Below are 25,948 nucleotides of genomic sequence, written 5' to 3'. Positions count from 1 at the left end.
ATCATGCACTATTTTGAGATAGTGGAAGAAATACTGAATTTATACTAAGATGGACCAAGATACTTGTTGCTTTTGCACAGATTTGTTCATTGGTTTGACAAGAGTCTGTTGATTGTCAGTCATTGGGTTCATTTGTTTTACAATATGTTGAAATCAAATCAAGCTTTATTTATACAGCACATTTCAGACATGGATGCAACACAATGGGTTCACAGGAAAAACCAAATAAATGAAAATAAACAAATATATGATAAAAAACAGAAGACTAACAACTGAAAGACTAGTGATCATTCTAAGGAAATGCCATTGATTAAAATATTAACAATTGGATGCAACATCCAACCCAAAATATCAGCTTGTTTTACTACATTGTTTGTTACATTCCCCAGCAAGAAAATCAGAAATATCCCTTAAACAGAAGAGGAAACAAACAAAGAGTCACTGACAACAACCACAACTAAACAGGTGGGGTTTTAGGAGGGGTTCTGAAAGACACTATGGGGGTGTCCACTGAAAGTTGACTAGTAACAACAACTGGGACCTAAAAGACACCCACCATGAGACCCACTAAATCTGCCCAAGAAGAGTCAAACAAAAGAAAAACCCACACCAAACTTAAAGACAGGAAGCAAACCAAAAAGGTGGAGCAACTAAAGGTGTTGACTCTCCACATGTATCAAGACAACTGGAGCACTGGGCCAGACACTCTTAAATAGAACCTGGACCAGCTCAGGTGAAACACCTTCCCACTAACGAGATGGACAAGCCAGCACAGGTGTAACACATACTGACTAACGAGGTGACACCAATCAGTGCGTCCTACGTGCTAACGAGCTAGACGTGCTAACGAGCTAGACGTGCTAACGAGCTAGACGTGCTAACGAGCTAGACGTGCTAACGAGCTAGACGAGCTAACGAGCTAGACCTGCTAACGAGCTAGACGTGCTAACGAGCTAGACGTGCTGACGGAGCTAGACGAGCTAACGAGCTAGACGTGCTAACGAGCTAGACGTGCTAAAATCCAAACCTCAAAACATAAATGGAAAAACCAAAGACTGTAACACCTTAAGAGAATGCTTACCACCAACAGAAAACAACTTATATTTCATATTATAATCAACTACAATGCTTCACCTTCACCAATATAAACATGTTGTCTACTGGCTGTCAACAATTAAAAACAAGAAAAAAACATTTTTTCCCCACTAGCTTATAGAACTCTCGTCCCCTTGGAACCCGAACAAAACTCATCTTCAGGAAGGAACGCAACACTTATTTGTCATAACTCATCGATATCATGTTGAAATCAATTGTGTGAGAGGAGGGAGATGAGGTTGCACGTCCTGTTAAAACAAACAGCTAAAAACCACACGGAATCTGGGAATAATGTGTACATCACTGGTTAGAGGACAACTTGTAGAAAACAGCTATCTACATTTTGAAGTGTTGCATTTTGATTCAAGTGGGTCACCAACGTGGTAAGTGTAACACAGCTCTTTTTGTGTTAGTTACTTTTTGTTAAATCACATAAATAGACCTCTTCCATTTCAGAGCCTGGATTTTTCCCCTGAGGCTAATATCCATATCATGTTGAAATCAATAGAACAGGGGACAAACGTTTAGGTTCTACATTGTGACATCATTAAAATACTCCTTCTACAATGTTAAACATTCTACATTTTACATTATTTCATTGATATCATGAAACAACTCCATGTATTTTCTGATGTTTAGTCAGAGATTTTTTATCAGAGTATCTCTTCCCACATTGAGTACAGCTATAAGGATTCTGTCCTGTGTGTCTTCTCTGGTGTAAAGTCAGCTGGCTAGATGTAGTAAAACCCTTCCCACATTGATCACAGCTATAAGGTTTCTCTCCAGTGTGTGTTCTCTGGTGTAAAGTCAGCTGGCTAGATGTAGTAAAACTCTTCCCACATTGATCACAGCTATAAGGTTTCTCTCCTGTGTGTGTTCTCTGGTGTGTCGTCAGACATCCAGATGTACCAAAACTCTTCCCACATTGATCACATTTAAAAGCTTTCTCTCCTGTGTGTGTCCTCTGGTGTACCATCAGGCTGTTTAGCTGATTAAAACTCTTCCCACATTGATCACAGCCATAAGGTTTCTCTCCTGTGTGTGTTCTCTGGTGTATAGTTAGATAGCTAGATGTAGAAAAACTCTTCCCACATTGACTACAGCAATAAGGTTTATCTCCTGTGTGTGTCCGTTGGTGTACTATCAGGCTGTTTAGCTGAGTAAAACTCTTCCCACATTGATCACAGCCATAAGGTTTCTCTCCAGTGTGTATTCTCTGATGTGATTTCAGGGTTTGTAGCCGAATAAAACTCTTCCCACATTGATCACAGCCATATGGTTTCTCTCCTGTGTGTGTTCTCTGGTGTATAGTTAGATAGCTAGATGTAGAAAAACTCTTCCCACATTGACTACAGCAATAAGATTTTTCTCCTGTGTGTGTCCGTTGGTGTACTATCAGGCTGTTTAGCTGAGTAAAACTCTTCCCACATTGATCACAGCCATAAGGTTTCTCTCCAGTGTGTATTCTCTGATGTGATTTCAGGCTTGGTAGCCAAATAAAACTCTTCCCACATTGACTACAGCCAAAAGCTTTCTCTCCTGTATGAATTCTTTGATGTATTTTAAGTTTTACTGAAGAGGTGAATCTTTTCCCACAGTCTGAGCAGCAGTTAGATTTCTTCCCTGTGGATCTCTGCAGGTGTTTCTTGAGGAGTTCTGATCTGCAGTGACTCTTCTCTGCCTCTTCAGCATCATGAGGTTGTTGAGGCTCCCCAGAGGATCCACGATAGTGAAGTATCTCTCCTGTGTGAATGACAAAGTCAGACAGATGGTTAAAGGCCCACAACAGCAGAAATCCATTGTTTATTTCAGGTAAAATGTGATGCCCAGAGCATACCCATGAAGTTGTACAACAATTGACATCTGTTAAATTATTTGACAATTAACCTGTTGCATCTAGACGTTCCGCTAGCGGAACCCCTCACCAATATCCAATGGAAGGGCGTGGCGCGAAATACAAAAACCTCAAAAATGCAATAATTTCAATTTTTCAAACATACGACTATTTTACACCATTTTAAAGATAAGACTCTCGTTAATCTAACCACATTGTCCGATTTCAAAAAGGCTTTACAGCGAAAGCAAAACATTAGATTATGTTAGGAGAGTATATAGCCAAAAATAATCACACAGCCATTTTCCAAGCAAGCATATGTCACAAAAACCCAAAACACAGCTAAATGAAGCACTAACCTTTGATGATCTTCATCAGATGACACTCCTAGGACATTATGTTATACAATACATGCATGTTTTGTTCAATCAAGTTCATATTTATATAAAAAAACAGCTTTTTACATTGGTGTGTGATGTTCTGAAAATGTATTCCCACCGAAAACTTCCGGTTAATGTGCACATCAATTTACTAAATTACTCATCATAAACGTTGACAAAATACATAACAATTATTTTAAGAATTATAGATACAGAACTCCTTTATGCAATCGCTATGTCAGATTTTAAAATAGCTTTTCGGCGAAAGCACATTTTGCAATATTTTGAGTACATAGCCCAGCTATCACGGCTAGCTAATTTGACACCAGCCAAGTTCGGGGCACACTAAACTCAGAATTAGTATTCGAAAAATTGTATTACCTTTGCTGAGCTTCGTCAGAATGCACACCCAGGACTACTACTTCCACAAGAAATGTTGTTTTTGTTCCAAATAATCCATAGTTATGTCCAAATACCTCAGTTTTTTTTGTGCGTTCAGGTCACTATCCAAAGGGTAACGCGCGAGCGCATATCGAGAAGAGAAAATTCAAAATGTTCCATTACCGTACTTAGAAGCATGTCAAACGCTGTTAAAAATCAATTTTTATGGTATTTTTCTCGTAAAATAGCGATAATATTCCAACCGAACAATAGTGTATTCATTCAAAGAGGAAAAGAAAAAACAGCGTAGTCTCGTGAATGCGCATATCCAATCTCTTCGTCACCGGGCAGACCACTGACAAACTGAGCTACTATACTCTGCCCAGAGACAGGAGATGCCTCAATCCGCTTTCTGAAGGCTTTAGAGAGCCAATGGAAGCCTTAGAAAGTGCTACGTAACCGCATAGATACTGTAGTTTTGATAGAGAACCAAAAGAAGAACTACAAATTCTCAGACAGGCCACTTCCTGCTTGGATACCTCTCAGGTTTTTGCCTGCCATATGAGTTCTGTTATACTCACAGACACCATTCAAACAGTTTTAGAAACTTCAGAGTGTTTTCTATCCAAATCTACTAATAATATGCATATTCTCGTTTCTGGGCAAGAGTAGTAACCAATTTAAATCGGAATAGTTTTTTCATCCGGCCGTGAAAATACTGCCCCCTATCCCAAAGAAGTTTTAAGACAGTCAACTTAGCAACAATCATATTTTGTCTTGTTTTCGCATTAGTAGTAACTAGAAATAAGTTATTAAAGTTTTTGAAATCCTAAGCAGTGTGCCAGACAACTATTGGTCTCCAATATAGGCCCTTTTCTGTGTTTGCTAAATTTGCAGCACGAGGGCAATGCACACACAATCTGGTTGCAGAAAATCCTCCCTGCTAATGAGGAAACCACTAGTTATGGATGTAGTATATCTGGTAATGAGGAAACCGCTAGTTATGGATGTAGTATATCTGGTGATGAGGAAACCACTAGTTATGGATGTAGTATATCTGGTAATGAGGAAACCACCAGTTATGGATGTAGTATATCTGGTAATGAGGAAACCACTAGTTATGGATGTACTATATCTGCCTGGAGCAAAAATGTTGAGCAAAGATTTTAGTTTTTCACAATGTATTCTGAATATTACAGCTCACTATCACGAGTGCTACTGAAGGAAACTCACATTAAGCTCTGTGTTTATTCACTAATTCACCACCGTGGGGGAAAACTCAGGGGAGTTCTCATAGGCTAACAGTAAAAATAGCCTACATTCCGAGGTTGCTTATGAGTACATTTCACATTACTTTAGGATTATAATCGTAAGGCTCGTTTGAATGTCCTGGTTAATATGTTTGTGTTGTCATGACGTTGCCCTCTTTGGGTTTTCTATGCACCATCCCCCTACCTCCCCCTACCCAGGCTCTGTGAGAGCGGTCGTAAATTCCTAAAAGAATGTCCTACCTCATGGCCACAGTTTTGAGACAGAGTGTGTTTCATAGAAAGAACCCAGGAATTCTTCCACCTCACAGGACTGGAGAACCAAACGACATTTATGTTCTGGATAAGGTATAAAAGATCGGTGAAGAATCCAGCTACGAACTGGTCCGTTTGGTACAATTTTGTGAAACTCATGAGAGACAATACGGCCACATTACCATGGCGCTGTTTATATAATAGCCTCAGTTGTGAGACTTACATCTAATGGTTGTATAAAAATGAATGAATAAGGATAAAGCTATTTGGAATATGTTGGGATGATTATAAGATATTAATGTGAGAGAATTGTATTTCTGTGTCAAGTTTCACCAAGTCATCGGCACACCCCCATGAACAGACGGGACCTGGCGTCATGAGACAGCCTTTTTCCGAATTCCGAATATAACCCCCACCCAGGGTTTCTATCACCAGACCGAGCTTACCTCCATTACGAGTGGCTAAACGTTGGAGACCATGCATTCCTCTGTCTGAACTTTAACCATACCACGTGGTTAAACTCTTAGACTATTGATACCGACAGAATAATAACAAGTCTTTGATATTAATTACTAGTCTGCAGCTAGGAATTCGGTATCATTGAATGCGAAGACCGACGAAACATCTGTCCTATAACGACATTTATGAATGTCACTTTGAAATATCCATTCTAACAGAGAGAGAGAGAGAGAGAGAATGCGAGGACAACCTCTCCAACAGAACAAACTTTTCAACAAAGATCCCAAAGACACACTGAGCGTAAATATATATATTGATTGCAATTGTTCCCGAATGAGTGAGCGTTCATGTGCAAAGGATTAGCATTTCAATTGTTATAATTATCAACTCTTATCAACCTTTTGTCTAACAAGCCACCATGCTGGTTTAGCCCACAAGGGCACATTCCTTTATCATTTCTTTGTAACGATATCCATTTGTTATGCATTTCTGTGAATTACTTAGTAAATAAATGATTTTAAGACAATTGATGTATGGATGACTCATAGTGAAGACTGGGTTCATGCAGATAACTAACAATTTATGATGTTTGGAATGAGACTGACGAGGTAAACGAATACATCATTAATCAGAAGACTAATAGATCAGATATTATAATATCTGAAAGTTATATTAGGAAAATTATAACTTTGTAATCTGAATATTTTCCTTGGTGCCCCGACCACCTAGTTAATTACAGTTACACGATTAATCAGTTTAATTGCGTAATAATAATTACAGAGAGTTATTTGATAAACATGTCTTCAGTTTAATGATGCCAAAGACATGACAGTGTAATTGTCGCAAATCAACTGCTTTATACTTAAAAAACAGTAAAATGGTCTTTGGCTAGCTTTGCCATCAGCCTGACAATGAGGGTTTGTACACTAAGTGTTAAACAAATTGGCCCATAACTTCACCAAACAATAATACAGACCTACTGTAGGACACATAACATCACCTAACAACAACATAGACCTCCTGTAAGACACATAACATCACCTAACAACAACATAGACCTCCTGTAAGACACATAACATCACCTAACAACAACATAGACCTACTGTAGGACCCATAAATTCACCTAACAACAACATAGACCTACTGTAGGACCCATAACTTCACCAAACAACAACATAGACCTACTGTAGGACCCATAACTTCACCTAACAACAACATAGACCTACTGTAGGACCCATAACTTCACCTAACAACAACATAGACCTTGGACTATAAATCGTTTAATATTTCAGGTGAAACATGGAAACTAAAATGTCTTTGTTATGACATTTCATAACCTGATCACCAGATAATTTTGTGAATAATCCCACTAGGCTACTCTGTAATGTGTTGTCATTCTAAATGTCCCGAATAAAGGAACATGACGGAATTGCGCATCACATTTAACAAACCAAACATTGAAATACCCTTATAGAAGGTAAAGTAAAAACCCAAACCGGTCTGTGCATCAATACTGGTATATAGTAAAATACGGTTTACCACCCAGCCCCAAGGCTTGGTTGAGCGTGGGCAGGCACCATACACACCACACTCAGGCAGACAAGATGTTTGATCCGACCAAAGACCCAATCCATCTCTACTATTAGTTCATGTTAGTAAACTGTAAACAAACTGGATCGTTTCAGTTGAGCGTACTAGCACTATGCCTGTCTACCAATCCATCTATACTATTAGTTCATGTTAGTAAACTGTAAACAAACTGGATCCTTTCAGTTGAGCGTACTAGCGCTACGCCTGTCTACCAATCCATCTATACTATTAGTTCATGTTAGTAAACTGTAAACAAACTGTATCCTTTCAGTTGAGCGTACTAGCACTACGCCTGTCTACCAATCCATCTCTACTATTAGTTCATGTTAGTAAACTATAAACAAACTGGATCCTTTCAGTTGAGCGTACTAGTGCTATGCCTGTCTACCAATCCATCTCTACTATTAGTTCATGTTAGTAAACTATAAACAAACTGTATCCTTTCAGTTGAGCGTACTAGCACTACGCCCGTCTACCAATCCATCTATACTATTAGTTCATGTTAGTAAACTGTAAACAAACTGTATCCTTTCAGTTGAGCGTACTAGCGCTACGCCTGTCTACCGGAAGTTGATGCTGTTGCTATGCAACCTCGCTAGCTTGTTAGCGTAACAAATTACTAGCTAGACATCTTACGACTTCGGGTGTGTTTGTAAATTCAATCTGGAGTGCCAGAGTCTGCTCTGGGAGTTCGTAAATTCAGAGCGTTTAGCTCTCAGATTGTTCAGAGCTCACTCTGCTGGACGCTCTGGCCGAGGAGTAGGGTTGATCCGAGCGTTCTGACCTCACAAAGGCAGTCAAGCACCCGAGCTAACTGGCTAGCTGCTTCCAGACACAAATGAGAGAACACCTCACTGACCATTTTACTCGCCCTAGCAGAGCTGGTTAGGCTATTTTCATGTTATCCAAAGCGTTGGTGACTGTAACTGTGCTGCTGGCAACAATTACGTTTTTTTTGCCGACATTTACTGACACCTGGACATATTCAACGGGTGTTTGATTTGATTTGGACCTCTTTTAGTCCCCATTTGGACTAATCTTCCAAGAGTCCTTAAATATTAAAATACAATTTATAATACGAACACATTTTCACATATAACACACTATTACAAAGATACATAATATACTAACATAATGACCCAATAAATACTCAATCTAAAAAATATTGATTCTTCATCTACTATAGTCCCACAACATTTCTGTGTATTATATTTAAATGGTTTTAAAATAATGTTTAAATTCATATATTGAAAGGTTTCTGGTTTGCTCAGTTCATTTATTCCATTTCTTTATTGCTCCAAATCAAAATGTTCTTTTGCCTATTTCTCTTTTCTGTCTGGATAACGCATAGATGGTGGACAATCTATTCCTAGTATTTACTGAATGTCTGTCTCTTACCAACTGAATACCGTTGTGAATAGAACTTGGCCGTTTTAAATTATGTATTTTATGAAATAAAATAAGCATGTTTTTTTCCAATTATCTTGTCGATGGATGACCAACCAAGAACATTGGGCATGACTACAACAGAAGAACCAGATCTCCACTTTAAATCAATCCGAGCTATACGTGCTATACCTGCTAACGTGCTATACCTGCTAACGAGCTATACCTGCTAACGAGCTATACCTGCTAACGAGCTATACCTGCTAACGAGCTATACGTGCTAAAATCACCCAAGATAAATAGATCTCTGTTGCTATCTGTGGCCTGGTCAAACCCAGTACATAAGTCATCCAAATAGGACAGCTTAGAGCTAGGAGGTCTATACACACATCCTACCAATATGGCTGCCTGGTGAGGCAGATGGACTTGAGCCCATAGTGCCTCTATTTGACATACATTAAGGTCATCCCTCCTCTTAAAAGGTATATGATTCTGAATGTACAGTGCACACCACCACCATTCCTATTCCTGTCTCTTCTCAGTAAACTATATCCATGATTCCTGTCCCTTCTCAGTAAACTATATCTATGATTCCTGTCTCTTCTCAGTAAACTATATCCATGATTCCTGTCCCTTCTCAGTAAACTATATCCATGATTCCTGTCCCTTCTCAGTAAACTATATCCATGATTCCTGTCCCTTCTCAGTAAACTATATCTATGATTCCTGTCCCTTCTCAGTAAACTATATCCATGATTCCTGTCCCTTCTCAGTAAACTATATCTATGATTCCTGTCCTTCCTCAGTAAACTATATCCATGATTCCTGTCCCTTCTCAGTAAACTATATCCATGATTCCTGTCCCTTCTCAGTAAACTATATCCATGATTCCTGTCCCTTCTCAGTAAACTATATCTATGATTCCTGTCCCTTCTCAGTAAACTATATCCATGATTCCTGTCCCTTCTCAGTAAACTATATCTATGATTCCTGTCCCTTCTCAGTAAACTATATCCATGATTACTGTCCCTTCTCAGTATACTATATCTATGATTCCTGTCCCTTCTCAGTAAACTATATCCATGATTCCTGTCCCTTCTCAGTAAACTATATCTATGATTCCTGTCCTTCCTCAGTAAACTATATCCATGATTCCTGTCCCTTCTCAGTAAACTATATCCATGATTCCTGTCCCTTCTCAGTAAACTATATCCATGATTCCTGTCCCTTCTCAGTAAACTATATCTATGATTCCTGTCCCTTCTCAGTAAACTATATCCATGATTCCTGTCCCTTCTCAGTAAACTATATCTATGATTCCTGTCCCTTCTCAGTAAACTATATCCATGATTCCTGTCCCTTCTCAGTAAACTATATCCATGATTCCTGTCCCTTCTCAGTAAACTATATCCATGATTCCTGTCCCTTCTCAGTAAACTATATCCATGATTCCTGTCCCTTCTCAGTAAACTATATCTATGATTCCTGTCCCTCCTCAGTAAACTATATCTATGATTCCTGTCCCTTCTCAGTAAACTATATCCATGATTCCTGTCCCTTCTCAGTAAACTATATCTATGATTCCTGTCCCTTCTCAGTAAACTATATCCATGATTCCTGTCCCTCCTCAGTAAACTATATGTATGATTCCTGTCCTTTCTCTGTAAACTATATCCATGATTCCTGTCCCTTCTCAGTAAACTATATCTATGATTCCTGTCCTTTCTCAGTAAACTATATCTATGATTCCTGTCCTCTCAGTAAACTATATCCATGAATGTTCATTTGCACATCATTTACAGATGCATCTAAATGCGTTTCGGTCAAAGCCAAAATATGAATATTATTTATGTTGACCAAGTTAAAAACCTCATGTATTTTGTTAGGAAGGCTACATACATTACCCTGAGCTATATGCAACCCTTTCCTTATCAAGTGGAGATCAATAGAACATGAACATAGAGCATAGAACATGTATTCATTTTAGATGAAGATGTCATGATACACAACAACACAAACCCAGATTTGAACATTAAATCAAAATAGCCAGGGAGTTACTCTAGAGTCCTGATACAGTTAGGTTAAAATAGCCAGGGAGTTACTCTAGAGTCCCGATACAATTGCCCGCTGATATAAAGTTTATCCATCACCATGGAGACTTGTTGATTCAGGCAACGCTTTTCCTTCATGATGGGAAAAGCGTGGGGAAGTGATCATTCATTCCAAAATCAGTGTTTCTGAGTTCTCTGCCCATGTTCTTCATCGTTTCCTTTTGCTTAAATTTGTCAAAACATGCAATAACAGCCGTTGGCCTATTTCCAGAGGCCTTACCTATTCTATGGACTCTGGAGAAAGTGACATCACGCACAACATCAGTGGGCAGTTTTAGTTGAGTTGACATAAAGACTCAGACTGTGTCCTCACAGCCTCTGCTGTTGTCATCCTCCGGTCTCCCTGAAAATATTAGATTGTCCCGCATTGATCGACACTGTACATCAAGCAAGGTTTCTTTAAGTTGTTTGTTCTCCCTTTGCACCACCTCCGCCTTGCTATGAATAGAGTCTACAGTACCTTTCAGCGCCGTGTTCTCTTTCCTTAGATCATCAATCTGACGTTGGCTGAATTCTAGACCGGCACATAATGCATTGATGTCCTCTCGTAATATATCCAATATATCAAGTTTGGCAAGCCTTTCATTGGTGGATTTTAACAAGTCAACATCCATATCAGTAAACCTCTCCCCACTCGCCCTCTTACTAGGGGATGGTTTGGTTCCATCGCTGATACCTATTGGCCAACTTGGTTTTGTTTTGTTGATTGGGTTGGTTGGTTGTCTTTAACAACGATGATGCTGGAATCCTCTGAAACCAGCGACATGTTTCTTTGAGTTCATAAGTATCTCTCATCAGCTCTTCAATGGATTCTGAATCATCCAGCATGTTTACAGGCAGAGTTAACACTGCGCTCTGATACACTCAGACGAGAGTGCTCTGAAATCGGAGTAGATAGCCAGAGCAGGTTTATGAAATCACCCGAATGTCCATTGAGAAAGCACAACGACTATACCATTTAGCTAAGAATGACGGGAATAATCAAGTCAATAAACGTTGGGTAGTTAGTTAGATAGAATATAGTTAATATACTGGCAAGTTTGATGTATAAGTAGCCAACTAACGTTAAGTAGCTAGTTAACATACCGGTACATACTGCTGTAATAACATGCTAACAAATTGTCAGCCAAAATATCGTGTAAGGTAACTTATTTGAAGAGTCATTACTTTATTACATTGCTCAACATTTTCTTAACATTCGTCATAATTAGTTAGAGCAATGGATTTGTATCGGCTCTCGTCGGACTGCATATTTTCAGCAATTTTCTTAAAATCTGAAAAGCCACGCCCAGGTCGCAGTTGTAAATGAGAACTTGTTCTCAACTGGCCAACCTGGTTTATGAAGAATTGCATTATGGGCCCTAAAAGCACGGAAATAGTGGCCACTGCTCGTATACTTCGTGTTTTGGCGAATTTAGTACGACATCCAGGAACTTTTGGCATACTAACTACATCATACTATGACCAATAAGCACACTATATACTCAGTTAACATCACAAATAGTACAGTTAGTATGAGTATTCTAACACAGCTCAGGTCTCTGGGCTGCCATTTTGTTTCTGTTTAAATCCTAGGTTTTAAAAAAGCCACACATCAATCAATCAGTCAATCTGCAGTTGAAACAATAACAAATCTGTCATTCCACCACTGTTTTGGTAATAAGATGATTAAGGGGTTGGAGAAATGTAACTACAGACAGACCTATGGATGCAAGGACTGACCATCCATGATATCAACATTATAGTTTTAACCATGTTGAGGCTATACAGTGTTGGTTTACATTGTTTCTAAACATTAGAGTAAAAAAAGCTTATTTGTGGTTCTGATGGGGTACAACAGTTGAACTAAGCTCATGAGGCACGTGTTATATTCTTCAAGAATCAATGGCTATAAATAAATTATTAAGTCCAAATATTGATGTAGCAATTGCATATTTCCCCTTTAACACCACACATCAGTTCAACAACTGCAGAGTTTGTGCCTCTGTATTTAAGACAGGACTTACTAGTGTTAATCAGGGAACGGTTTCTCAAAACCATCTTATGGCTGAGTTCACCGTTAGAACCATTGGACGCCTTAAGATGCGTTTGGGAAACCGGGCCCAGATATCCAGTTTCCACCTCTTCTTCCTCCTCCTTTTTGGATGTGACAGTCATCTCCCCCTCCTCCTCTTTCACTCCATAAACTGGATCCTCCTCTTGCTCTTCCGCCTCTTCTTTTACTGTGACATCCTCCTCCTCTTTCACTCTGAACGCGTATTTTTCTTTTTTCACAGTAACAGCCTCACCCTCTACTTCTTGTTTTACTGTGATGTTCTCTTCTTTAGCAGGAGGAGAGTAGCTCAGTGACCGCATGGTTGTGAATGTTAGCTAGCTAGGCTAATGCTAACTTAACCAGCCCGCTAGCTGAATAATAACAACAACACCGTAAATATGAAATTAAATCTGATAACTAACTAGACGACAGAAGTGGGTTTAAAACACAGAGGCTAATATACACTAAAGCGTCTAAAGAGCTTTATCGGTTCGGCTATTTTGTCTAGCAAGCTACCGAGGTGGCTGAATAACTGTTGCTGTTGAAAGAAGAGTTCCGTCCACTAGATTATACGTCACACCAACAGCATTGCGTTAAATTACCTTAAATTCCCAGACCGCCATCTGCTGACTGGAGTGGGTAACGCAGTTGAGTAAAATGTTAATTTTGTCAGACAAAAAGTTAAAGCGTATGAATAAGGAACATCGCTGGTCCTAAAATATTCATTAGCCTAAATATTCATTAGCCCCCCTTAAATTAATCAATATCAGTCAATACATTTTTTCTGTGATTTATGTTTTTTCGTCAACTTTTCCATTGCATCTTAAACTTCTTACCGGGCGGCACTAGGACCAGGGGAGGCTGCTGCTGCACTAGTGACTGTTAGACTTTCTTCAGCAATACTAGGAGAGAGGGGTACCCCTACACAGAACTGAACTGGATCAAAGATGGAGGACAGAAATACTAGGAGAGAGGGGTACCCCTACACAGAACTGAACTGGATCAAAGATGGAGGACAGAAATACTAGGAGAGAGGGGTACCCCTACACATAACTGAACTGGATCAAAGATGGTGGACAGAAATACTAGGAGAGAGGGGTACCCCTACACAGAACTGAACTGGATCTAAGATGGTGGACAGAAATACTAGGAGAGAGGGGTACCCCTACACAGAACTGAACTGGATCAAAGATGGAGGACAGAAATACTAGGAGAGAGGGGTACCCCTACACAGAACTGAACTGGATCAAAGATGGACAGAAATACTAGGAGAGAGGGGTACCCCTACACAGAACTGAAATGGATCAAAGATGGAGGACAGAAATACTAGGAGAGAGGGGTACCCCTACACAGAACTGATCTGGATCAAAGATGGCGGACAGAAATACTAGGATGGAAGCAAATGTAAGGGATTATAACGAATCATGCAGAAACATGTACAGTTGACAGGAATGTTAGTTAATGTAGAGACAAACGATTATGCATTTTTTATAATGAAGTTGATTTTCGAAAATCGCGATTTAGCAAGCTAGCTGACTAGCTAACATTAACGAGCTAGCTGACTAGCTAACATTAACGAGCTAGCTGTCTAGCTAACATTAACGAGCTAGCTGACTAGCTAACATTAACGAGCTAGCTGACTAGCTAACATTAGCCAGCTAGCTGAATAGCTAACATTAACCAACTAGCTGACTAGCTGACATTAGCCAGCTAGCTGACTAGCTAACATTAACCAGCTAGCTGACTAGCTAACATTATCCAGCTAGCTGACTAGCTAACATTATCCAGCTAGCTGACTAGCTAACATTAACCAACTAGCTGACTAGCTAACATTAACCAGCTAGCTGACTAGCTAACATTAACGAGCTAGCTGACTAGCTAACATTAACCAACTAGCTGACTAGCTGACATTAGCCAGCTAGCTGACTAGCTAACATTAACCAGCTAGCTGACTAGCTAACATTAACCAGCTAGCTGACTAGCTAACATTAACCAGCTAGCTGACTAGCTAACATTAACGAGCTAGCTGACTAGCTAACATTAATCAACTAGCTGACTAGCTAACATTAACCAACTAACTGACTAACATTAGCCAGCTAGCTGACTAACTAACATTAGCCAGCTAGCTGACTAACTAACATTAGCCAGCTAGCTGACTAGCTAACATTAACCAACTAGCTGACATTAGCCAACTAGCTGACTAGCTAACATTAGCCAGCTAGCTGACTAGCTAGCATTAGCCAGCTAGCTGACTAGCTAACATTAGCCAACTAGCTGACTAGCTAACATTAGCCAGCTAGCTGACTAGCTAACATTAGCCAGCTAGCTGACTAGCTAACATTAGCCAGCTAGCTGACTAGCTAACATTAACCAGCTAGCAGACTAGCTAACATTAACCAACTAGCTGACTAGCTAACATTAACCAACTAGCTGACTAGCTAACTTTAGCCAGCTAGCTGACTAGCTAACATTAGCCAGCTAGCTGGGCTAGCTTTATGGGTGTTGTGACATGAGTATGAAATTGTCATTCTGGTTGTTTTAGGTACTCCTGAAACAACCAGCAAACCAGGCTGTCGTTCTGTGAAACAGTGGATGTATAGAATCTAGCTAGCTGAAGAATTTACTGCAAATTGAATGTACAATTGTGTAAGCTTGCCTTGCTGATTTTTGCCATGCAGATAGATGAAATAACGTAGCTAGCTATGCTCTTGCATATTGTGCAGTGGATTATTTAAAATACCTGTATGCCTATGGATGTGTAGCTAGCTATCTAGCCGATCTGTGTATGGACCCAAACGTTTGGTATACATATTAGTTCAGAACCTATGAACCTCAGCTATCATAGCCAGTTGTATCAACTTCAAAAGAGCCTGAATGACATTAATGAAGCCTATGGATTGAGTAGAATATAATATCATGTTGTGCCAAGGATGCAAGTCGTATATACATGTAGTTATTACCATGCATGAGATCCCCACATTGTAGCCTGTACATTTAATATATTCACTGATCATGTACTCTACCTTGGCAAATAAAGGTGCAGTTTAGGTATGAATGTCTTTGAGATTATTTTTCAGTCATATCCAATACCAGGAGTATCAAATTCCAGTCTTTGAATGACGCTGTGTCTGCATGTATGGATTACAATTATACACTTCAACAGTGTTTACCAATCTTGGTCCTGGGACATCAATGGTTACACATTGTAACTAATAGACTAGAAACAGGATTTAACTAGTTAATTCATATATACAGAAATATAATGTTAAAAAACAGAACACTACACTTCCTATGCATCATGTAAATACTCTAACACTGGTTCATCTCAACATCTAATGTCCTTCATCTGTATTGATCTGATAAACACAGGATAGGTGGAGTATTTCATCACATTACACTTCATTTCAACCAGTAGAGAATGTGAAACGCTTTATTGAAAAGCTCATTATCCAAGTGTTATAAATACAAGTTCAATCTGTACTTCAATGCACATCTGTTGTGCATTATAAAAACAGAGGAAGAAAGAGGAGGTGGCGAGAGAGGTGTAAAAGACAGAAAGGGAAAGAGGTAAGCACAGGAGCAGGGAAGGCAGCACATGATTAATGAATCACAGTGCTACATAAATATTCTCTCAGTTCATCACAATTACATAATAGTGTCTCTTGTTCGGCACAAATGTTCTTAAAAGCAGGTGAGGTGGCGATGATGGGACTGGGGGTTGGCATCCTCTCACATCAAAACATATCTGCAGACGAGAGACAGATGGAGAGAGAGAACATGTTTAAACCTTGTGTTTTTATTTTTTATTCTAACATTGTTAGTCATCAATCAGGAGGTGAAATGCAAAACTGACCTGGGATCATTAACTCTGGGACTACTGCATCTCTAACTGTATTTCAATGTAAAGCATCTCTTTAATACTACTTCCTGTATAATATCAACTGACCTGGGATCATTAACTCTGGGACTACTGCATCTCTATCTGTATTTCAATGTAAAGCATCTCTTTAATAATACTTCCTGTTGAGCTGACCAAGTGACCTCTCACCTCTGATCATGCTGTGCCCTCTATGTAGCCAGTTCAGATGCAGGAGGGGTTCACCGACACAGCTGATATAACCTAGAGGATTTAGGGAGAAGGGGAGAGAGGGATGAAGTGAAGGAGAGAGACTGTTATTGAGAAAATAAGGTAGTTAAAGCGACAGTGTTCAACAGGAATCTGTGTGTGGCCTCACCTGGTGTCCACACCACACTAAGTGGCTGCAGAGTACTTTATGCTGAAAAACATGAACGGACCAACAAGGACAAACAATATAGCGTAGTTATAGAAATAATGAAGTGTCTCACTATTCTCCATGGTTGGCCCTCTTGCCTATTCTTTGAAGGTGGAAGGAGCCACAGTTATACACCTGAGCCTGCTTACTGCACAACACAATCCATCAATCAGATAGATACATGAGTGTGTAGGTGTGGGTTATAGGGTGTCTAATTGTTCTACATTTTTTCAATATGGGGGATTTAAAATAGCCTGTTTTGTTTTTGCACAGACATCACACCCTTACCTAAACAGCATCCTCACTTGAGAAGTAGAAATCAAAGGGAGAGAAACTGTGAATTGAATAACTGCAGTTGACATAGCTCAGTAAATGGAAGAATACTCTTATTGCAATGTGAATGGCTCTTAAAAGAGCCTTTGGTTGTGCATAGTGTAGTCTATGGTGTTGCCAGGGAACAGCACCCTCTTTGAAGAAGTAGGAGGTGAAGATCTCCTGCACACGGATTGCCTCTCTTGCTGCGTTGTTGGACCCCATCCTTGAAACATCCTGCAGAGCAGCAGGCTCCTCCTCTGGCACACGGCGGCAAGCTGCAGATCCCCTCCTGGTCCTCGTGTCCATCCTCATGAAGTTACGCAGGACACAGGTAGCCTTCACACACCTGAATTCCTCCAGGAGGCAGTCCCAGATGACCCTGGTCACCCAACCTTGCAGTGTCCTACACGGTAACTGTAGGCAACCGTTATGAAGGAATCTCCAGTTACAAGGTATCTGTAGGAATATGGAAGACAATGTAATTATTAGACTGTTACATCACCAGGTCATTGTGGATTACTAAAGTATAATATCCCTGATAACAAATCATGATAACATTGGATTGATAGATGCATGGGCACACATATGTACATGCGTAGCATGTGACAATAACAGGATCATATCAAGCATGGCATCACAAATGAATACATAAATACCACTTGAAGCTTGATGATGAGTTGATCATTTGAATCAGCTGTGCAGTGTGAAGGCAAAAACAACAATGTGCCCCTCTGAGTCCCCAGGACTGAGAACCACTGCTCTTCATTGGGACCTCTTCATATGTAGACTGGCTTTCATAGAGCTCTTTATCTGAGGACAGAAAACCTCACAAGAAACAGACTTCATTATAGTCAAATTACACCACACTGAATATTATGTTACTATTATCTCCGTCCTCACTTCTAGGGACAGGAACTACACAAAAGTACCTGCCCTATCCAGAATAGCCTCCTCTCTCACTGACAGTTGGGGCTGCTATCCTTTCACCCTCCTCCATGGCTGTTAGCTAGCTACCTACAAATGCATTTGGAGTTTGTTTTTTACAGTGATAAATACATCAATATAGCTAGCTAATATGAAGTTAGGTAGATGGTGATATTTAATTCTATCTAGCTATCTATCTATACAGAATGTATAGTTGGCCAGATAGCTAGCTCATTTAGCAGCTCATTTGAGTTAGCCTGCACTGTAGCTAGTTAGCTAATAATCATTATTGTTTTTTACATTTTCAAAATCTATTTACTTAGTTAATTACTGAATAGGTTCTCCCAGCCATGTGGACAACTGGAAACAGGGCAGTAAAGTTTGTCACCAGAGCGTTTTAGAGGATATTACTATTGAACTATGTACCCATTTAATAACCAGACCTTCCTACAAACTTGCTCTGCTGAATTCTTGATGGAGTCACAATGGGCGGCCTAAGAGGCATCTAGTCCATCTGCTGACTGGACGCAGTTCAGTAAAATGTACATTTTATCTTCAGACAACAAGTTAAAGGGTAGGAAGCATGAGTTTTTACTCACCAGCGTAACAACACAGTGTGGTTAAAGACTTTGTTGTAGCCACGATCTGGTTCCCTATAAGGACAAACAGTTATGTTTCTGTTTTAAATTTACTACATTAAAATTACAAATTTACATTTTAAATGTTTTCTTTACTCAAGTATTACAATTAGTTTTTTTAGGGGTGTCGGGTGGAAGCTGTCTCCGTGTAACAGGGAATTTCTGTCCGTCGTCTTCCTGTATAGGTCTGTGCTAAAGCCACCCCCTCCCCCCTATTAAAATGTCCAGATAACTTGTTTAAGAGAAAGTATTGTCCAACCATCGGGTAACTTGTTTCATGCTCATCAAAGGTGAGGGTGAATTTCAGATGTTCACTGCTTGTATTGATGAAGGAGTGGAATCGATGAAGTTCCTCTGCTGTCCCCTGGAATAGATGGAACACGTCATCAATGAAGACATTTACAGAGCCTGATGAGGTGCTAGAATGGATTATTAGGGCTGACAATCACATTCTTCTCTAACAACCCCACATACAGATTGGCATAATAAGATGCTATTTTTTAAACTACAATGACCATAATGCACTGCATGCCTACTTGTCTTGTCTGTGTTTCTTTTACACCTGCTATATAAAAGAGACAGAAGAATGCACAATGGTCAATGCTATCTGGGATCCTTGGGACATCCCTACCCTAAACCCTAACCTTAACCATTTTAAATGTCAACTTCAACGGGCTAGGGACGTCCCAAGGATGTATCTCTACCTGAAAATGCATGATCTAAGTGATTGATAGTTGGTATTCAGCAGTCATAAAGCCTTATTTACTTTAATGAACTACTAAAATAGTGATTTTGTCAGACAGCATAGACAGCAGCTCTACACTTTATTGACTGATCCATTCATCCTTCCATCCCTCCTCAGCCTTCCTCTCCTCTGAAGACCCAGTGAGGGTGGAGCTCAGTCAGAGAGCTGTTGAGGGACTGGTTAGGAAGAACACTTCTACAGCCAGAGGTGAGAGGTCACACATGGTTTAGATGGTAAATATTTATGTCCCCTTAGCGGTTCATCACGTAAGCAAAAGGGAATATGTTCCATCATCTATGTTTATTTACATTAGTGCAAATTGTCCACTGATATTGGTGTAATTTCTCACCCCTTTTGGCTGTATGAAAGTTAATTTCCCCTCAGACACACACATTTGTTCTTTGATATTATGAAGGTAATTTGTGTCAAATGTACTTTTCCCCACTCATTCACCCCATCTCTTTACATTGCTGATGCATATTCGTGACCAGACTCAAATTCCGAACACAATGCCCATCCTGGCAGATCTAAACCTAATGCAGCACATTGTGACTTTTGTGCATCCAGACCTTATGCAACTTAGAGTGATCAGATAACAGAAGTCACATTTAGGTGCTAGGTGTAACTGAGGCCATAGATGCTCCATATCCATTACTTTGAGTGTTTTATTTAACATGATTAAATGTGTTTATTTCTGTGTTGCAGGGGCAGTCAAGAAATGGAACAGCAAGGCCACAGAACATGACATAATCAGAGCTGTGGGAGACCACCTCAAGCCCCTGGAAGAGCCGGGGGTGGTGTTTACCACTCCACCACGCCTTCAGCAGGCTGGAAAAGTGATAGTTTTTCATACTAAGATGGACCAAGAAATGTGTTGCTTTTGCACATATTTGTAAATTGTTTTGGCAAGAGTCTTCTTTGGTCAGTCATTGGGTTAATTTGTTTTACATTATGTTCAAATCAAATCAAGATTTATTTATACAGCACATTTCAGACATGGATGCAACGCAATGGCTTCACAGGAAAAAAACAATGAAAATAAACAGAAATATTTAGTACACAACAAACATAAGAGGATAAAAAACAGAAGACTAACAACTGAAAGACTAATGAGCATTCTAAGGAAATTATTAAAATATTAACAATTGGATGCAACATCCAACCCAAAATATAAGCTTGTTTTACTACATTGTTTGTTGTTACGTTCCCCAGAAAGAAAAATCTAAATTGCTCAAACAGAAGAGGAACTAACAAAGAGTCACTGACAACAACCACAACTAAACAGGTGGGGTTTTAGGAGGGGCTCTGAAAGACACTATGGTGGGTGTCCACTGAAAGTTGACTAGTAACAACAACTGGGACCTAAAAGACACCCACCATGAGACCCACTAAATCTGCTCAAGAAGAGGCAAACAAAATAAGAACCCACACCAAACTTAAAGACAGGAAGCAAACCACTGTGGAGCTTCTCTCTATTTTCAGGGTTTACTAGATAGGCATGTTGTTGGATCAGGGCCCAGTCCCCAATGTCATGCTCTAGTACATTTGGTTTGGCACATCTGAGAATGAACCCTGATATTCTAAAAGCAGGGCAACAATGTCAGTTTGTGATATATTGAAAACCTAAACATAAAATGTGCTATGTACACAAACATCTGCCACAACAATCATATTACTTGGATATTTTTAAACAAGCACCTTATAAACTGCACAAGCACCAGAAACGCTGTTGTTTTGACAAGTAGCAATAAATCACTGATATCGATTATGGGGGAAATCAGGTTGTATGTGCTGTTGAAACTAACACAACTAAAAAAAACACATTGAAATGGGAGATATATTTTTCCTCACTGATTAGAGAACAACCTGCAGAAGACAGTCAGCTACATTTTGGAGTGATGCATTTAAATTTAGGGGTCGCTAAACAAAGGAACGCAACACTTATTTGTCATCACTCATCGATATCACGTTGAAATCAATTGTACCGAGAGGAGGGAGATGAGGTTGCACGTCCTGTTAAACTAACAGCTCAAAAACCACATGGAATCTGGGAATAATGTGTACATCACTGGTTAGAGGAACCTTTGTAGAAAACAGATCGCTACATTTTGAAGTGTTGCATTTTGATTCAAGTGGGTTGCCAACGTGGTAAGTGTAACACAACTCTTTTTTTGTTAAATCTCATAAATAGTAACTCTTCCATTTCAGAGCCTGGATTTTCCCCCTGAGGCTAATATCCATATCATGTTGAAATCAATAGAACAGGGGACAAACGTTTAGGGTTCTACATTGTGACATCATTAAATTACTCCTACTACAATATTAAAACATTCTACATTATGACATCATTAAATACTCCTTCTACAATGTTAAAACATTTGACATGAATTCATTGATTGAGGTATTTTATCAGATTATCTCTGGTCACACTGATCACAGCTGAGGTTTCTCCTGTATGTGTTATATGGTGTGTAGTCCGCTTGCTAGACGTAGTAAAACTCTTCCCACATTGAGCACAGCTATAAGATTTCTCTCCTGTGTGTGTTTTCTCTGGTGTGATATCAGGCTGGTTGACTGAGTAAAACTCTTCCCACATTGATTACAGCTAAAAGGCTTCTCTCCTGTGTGTTTTCTCTGGTGTTTAGTCAGACAGCTAGACTCAGTAAAGCTCTTCCCACATTGAACACAGCTATATAGTTTCTCTCCTGTGTGTGTTCTCCGGTGTTTAGTCAGACTGTTAGATGTAACAAAACTCTTCCCACATTCATCACAGCTACAAGGTTTCTCTCCTGTGTGTGTTCTCTGGTGTGATATCAGGCCGGTTGACCTAGTAAAACTCTTCCCACATTGAGCACAGTTAAAAGGTTTCTCTCCTGTGTGTGTTCTCTGGTGTGATATCAGGCTGGGTGATTGAGTAAAACTCCTCCCACATTGAGTACAGCTATAAGGTTTCTCTCCTGTGTGTATTCTCTGGTGAAGAGTCAGATTACGCGATGTTGTAAAACTATTGCCACATTCATCACAGCTATAAGATTTCTCTCCTGTGTGTGTTCTCTGGTGAAGCCTCAGATTGCTCGAAGTAGTAAAACTCTTCCCACATTGACCACAGCTATAAGGTTTCTCTCCTGTGTGTGTTCTCTGGTGTGATATCAGGCTGTTTGAATGACTAAAGCTCTTCCCACATTGTGTACAGCTATACGGTTTCTCTCCTGTGTGTGTTCTTTGGTGTACAATAAGATGGTTAGATGTATCAAAACTCTTCCCACATTGACCACAGCTATAAGGTTTCTCTCCTGTGTGGATTCTCTGATGAATTTTCATGCCTGATGAGGTGGTGAATCTTTTCCCACAGTCAGAGCAGCAGTGAGGTTTCTTCCCTGTGGATCTCTGCTGGTGTTTCTTGAGGTGTGCTAATGTGGAGAGACTCTTCTCTGCCTTGTCAGCATCATGAGGTTGTTGAGGCTCCCCAGAGGACCCACGGTAGGTCCGTCTCACTCCTGTGTGAACAACAAAGTCAGACAGATGGTTAAAAGCCCACAACAGCGGAAATCCACTGTAAAAAAGTGATGCCAACAGCGTAGCCATGATGTTGTACAACAATTGACGTCTGTAATGAATGTAATGATTATTTGACATTTGTCTTAAAATGAGCAAGAACAGTCATATTTTGTCTTGTTTTCACATTAGTAGTAACATCTAAGACGATAAATGAGTTACTCATGTTGTTGAAACTCTAAGCAGTGTGCCAGACGACCTTTGGTCTCCAATATAGGCCCCTTTCTGTGTTTAATAAAATTGCGTCACGAGGGCGATGCACATGCAATTTGGTTGTAGAAACTCCTCCTTGCTAATGAGGAAACCGATAGTTATGGATGTAGTATATCTGCCAGGAGCAAAAATGGTGAGCAAAGATTTTAGTTTTTCACCATGTATTCTGAATGTGAATATGGGAAACCTCAGGGGAGTAACTTCCATTTACAGGTAGCTTATGAGTACATTTCACACTACTTTAGATTATAATTGTAAGGCTCGTTTGAATGTCCTGCTTAAGATAATGTTAGTGTCATCATTGCAAATCAAACGCTTTGTACTTAAAAAACACTTCAACCAGTAAAATGCTCTTTGGCTTTTCCATCAGCCTGACAATGAGGGTTTGCACACTGTTTGCCAAATTGGCCCATAACTTCACCTAACAACAAATATACCTATGTAATGAACGAAGAAGCACTTTGGTTGTTGTTGCATGACATATATAGTGTACTCTAGGACCCATAACAATAACATAGACCTACTGTAGGACCCATAACAATAACATAGACCTACTGTAGGACCCATAACTTCACCTAACAATAACATAGACTTACTGTAGGACCCATAACTTCACCTAACAACATTGACCTACTGTAGGACCCATAACAATAACATAGACCTACTGTAGGACCCATAACTTCACCTAACAACAACAACATAGACCTACTGTAGATCCCATAACTTCACCTAACAACATAGACCTACTGTAGGACCCATAACTTCACATAACAACAACATAGACCTACTGTAGGACCCATAACTTCACCTAACAATAACATAGCCCTACTGTAGGACCCATAACTTCACCTAACAACAACAACATAGACCTACTGTAGGACCCATAACTTCACCTAACAATAACATAGCCCTACTGTAGGACCCATAACTTCACCTAACAATAACATAGCCCTACTGTAGGACCCATAACTTCACCTAACAATAACATAGACCTACTGTAGGACCCATAACTTCACCTAACAACATTGACCTACTGTAGGACCCATAACAATAACATAGACCTACTGTAGGACCCATAACTTCACCTAACAACAACATAGACCTACTGTAGGACCCATAACTTCACCTAACAACAACATAGACCTACTGTAGGACCCATAACTTCACCTAGCAACAACATAGACCTACTGTAGATCCCATAACAACAACATAGACCTACTGTAGGACCCATAACTTCACCTAACAATAACATAGCCCTACTATAGGACCCATAACTTCACCTAACAACAACATAGACCTACTGTAGGACCCATAACTTCACCTAACAACAAATAAAGGAAAATAGCTCTGTGTGTTGTACAATAGCCTGTCCATCAAGGAACACACTGAACTCTGTCTGAGAAGCAGTTGGTAAACCAGGCGAGTCAGTCATTTGAGAAACCAAGGCTGTTGAGTCTGCTGATAAGAATACGGTGATTGACAGAGTCGAAAGCCTTGGCCAGGTTGATGAAGACGGCTGCACAGTACTATCTTTTATCGATGGCGGTTATGATATCGTTTAGTACCTTGAGCGTGGCTGAGGTGCACCCGTGATCAGCTCGGAAACCGGATTGCACAGCGGAGAAGGTACGGTGGGATTCAAAATGGTCAGTGATTTGTTTGTTAACTTGGCTTTCGAAGACTTTCGAAAGGCAGGACAGGATGGATATAGGTCTGTAACAGTTTGGGTCTGGAGTGTCACCCCTTTGAAGAGGGGGATGACCGCGGAAGCTTTCCAATCTTTAGGAATCTCGGACAATACGAAAGAGAGGTTGAACAGACTAGTAATAGGGGTTGCCACAATGGCGGCGGATAACTTTAGAAAGAGAGTGTCCAGATTGTTTAGCCCAGCTGATTTGTACGGGTCCAGGTTTTGCAACTCTTTCAGAACATCAGCTATCTGGATTTGGGTGAAGGAGAAGCTGGGGAGGCTTGGGCAAGTAGCTATGGGGGGTGGGGAGCTGTTGGCCGGGGTTGGGGTAGTCAGGAGAAAAGCATGGCCAGCTGTAGAGAAATGCTTATTGAAATTCTCGATTATCGTGGATTTATCGGTGGTGACAGTGTTTCCTATCCTCAGTGCAGTGGGCAGCTGGGAGGAGGTGCTCTTATTCTCCATGGACTTTACAGTGTCCCAAAACCTTTTGGAGTTAGAGCTACAGGATGCAAATTTCTGTTTGAAAAAGCTAGCTTTTGCTTTCCTAACTGACTGTGTGTATTGGTTCCCGACTTCTCTGAAAAGTTGCATATCGCGGGGATTATTCAATGTTAGTGCAGTACGCCACATGATGTTTTTGTGCTGGTCGAGGGCAGTCAGGTCTGGAGTGAACCAAGGGCTATATCTGTTCTTAGTTTTACAATTTTTGAAAGGGGCATGCTTATTTAAGGTGGTGAGGAAATTACTTTTAAAGAACAACCAGGCATCCCATTTTAGGTCACCTAACAGAACGAACT

At 40.0% G+C, this 25,948-nt stretch overlaps 1 protein-coding gene across 1 annotated transcript; it reads right to left on the bottom strand.

The window, feature by feature from the left end:
• Positions 1–1,840: 1,840 nt before the first annotated feature.
• Positions 1,841–23,011, bottom strand: LOC115186723 (zinc finger protein 271-like; the record flags this gene model as incomplete). Its single annotated transcript, XM_029746250.1, has 3 exons — positions 22,350–23,011; positions 19,099–19,107; positions 1,841–2,579 (listed from the first exon to the last, which is right to left on the bottom strand). Coding segments are annotated over exons 1-3 (1,410 nt in total), but the record flags the coding sequence as incomplete, so codon positions are not given.
• Between the last annotated feature and the right edge of the window lie 2,937 nt (positions 23,012–25,948).

The sequence above is a fragment of the Salmo trutta genome, unplaced genomic scaffold (assembly GCF_901001165.1).
Source record: "Salmo trutta unplaced genomic scaffold, fSalTru1.1, whole genome shotgun sequence".
Lineage (NCBI taxonomy): Eukaryota > Metazoa > Chordata > Actinopteri > Salmoniformes > Salmonidae > Salmo > Salmo trutta.
Note: the sequence above shows the minus strand (reverse complement) of the source record. Positions and strands in the feature narration are given on the sequence as shown.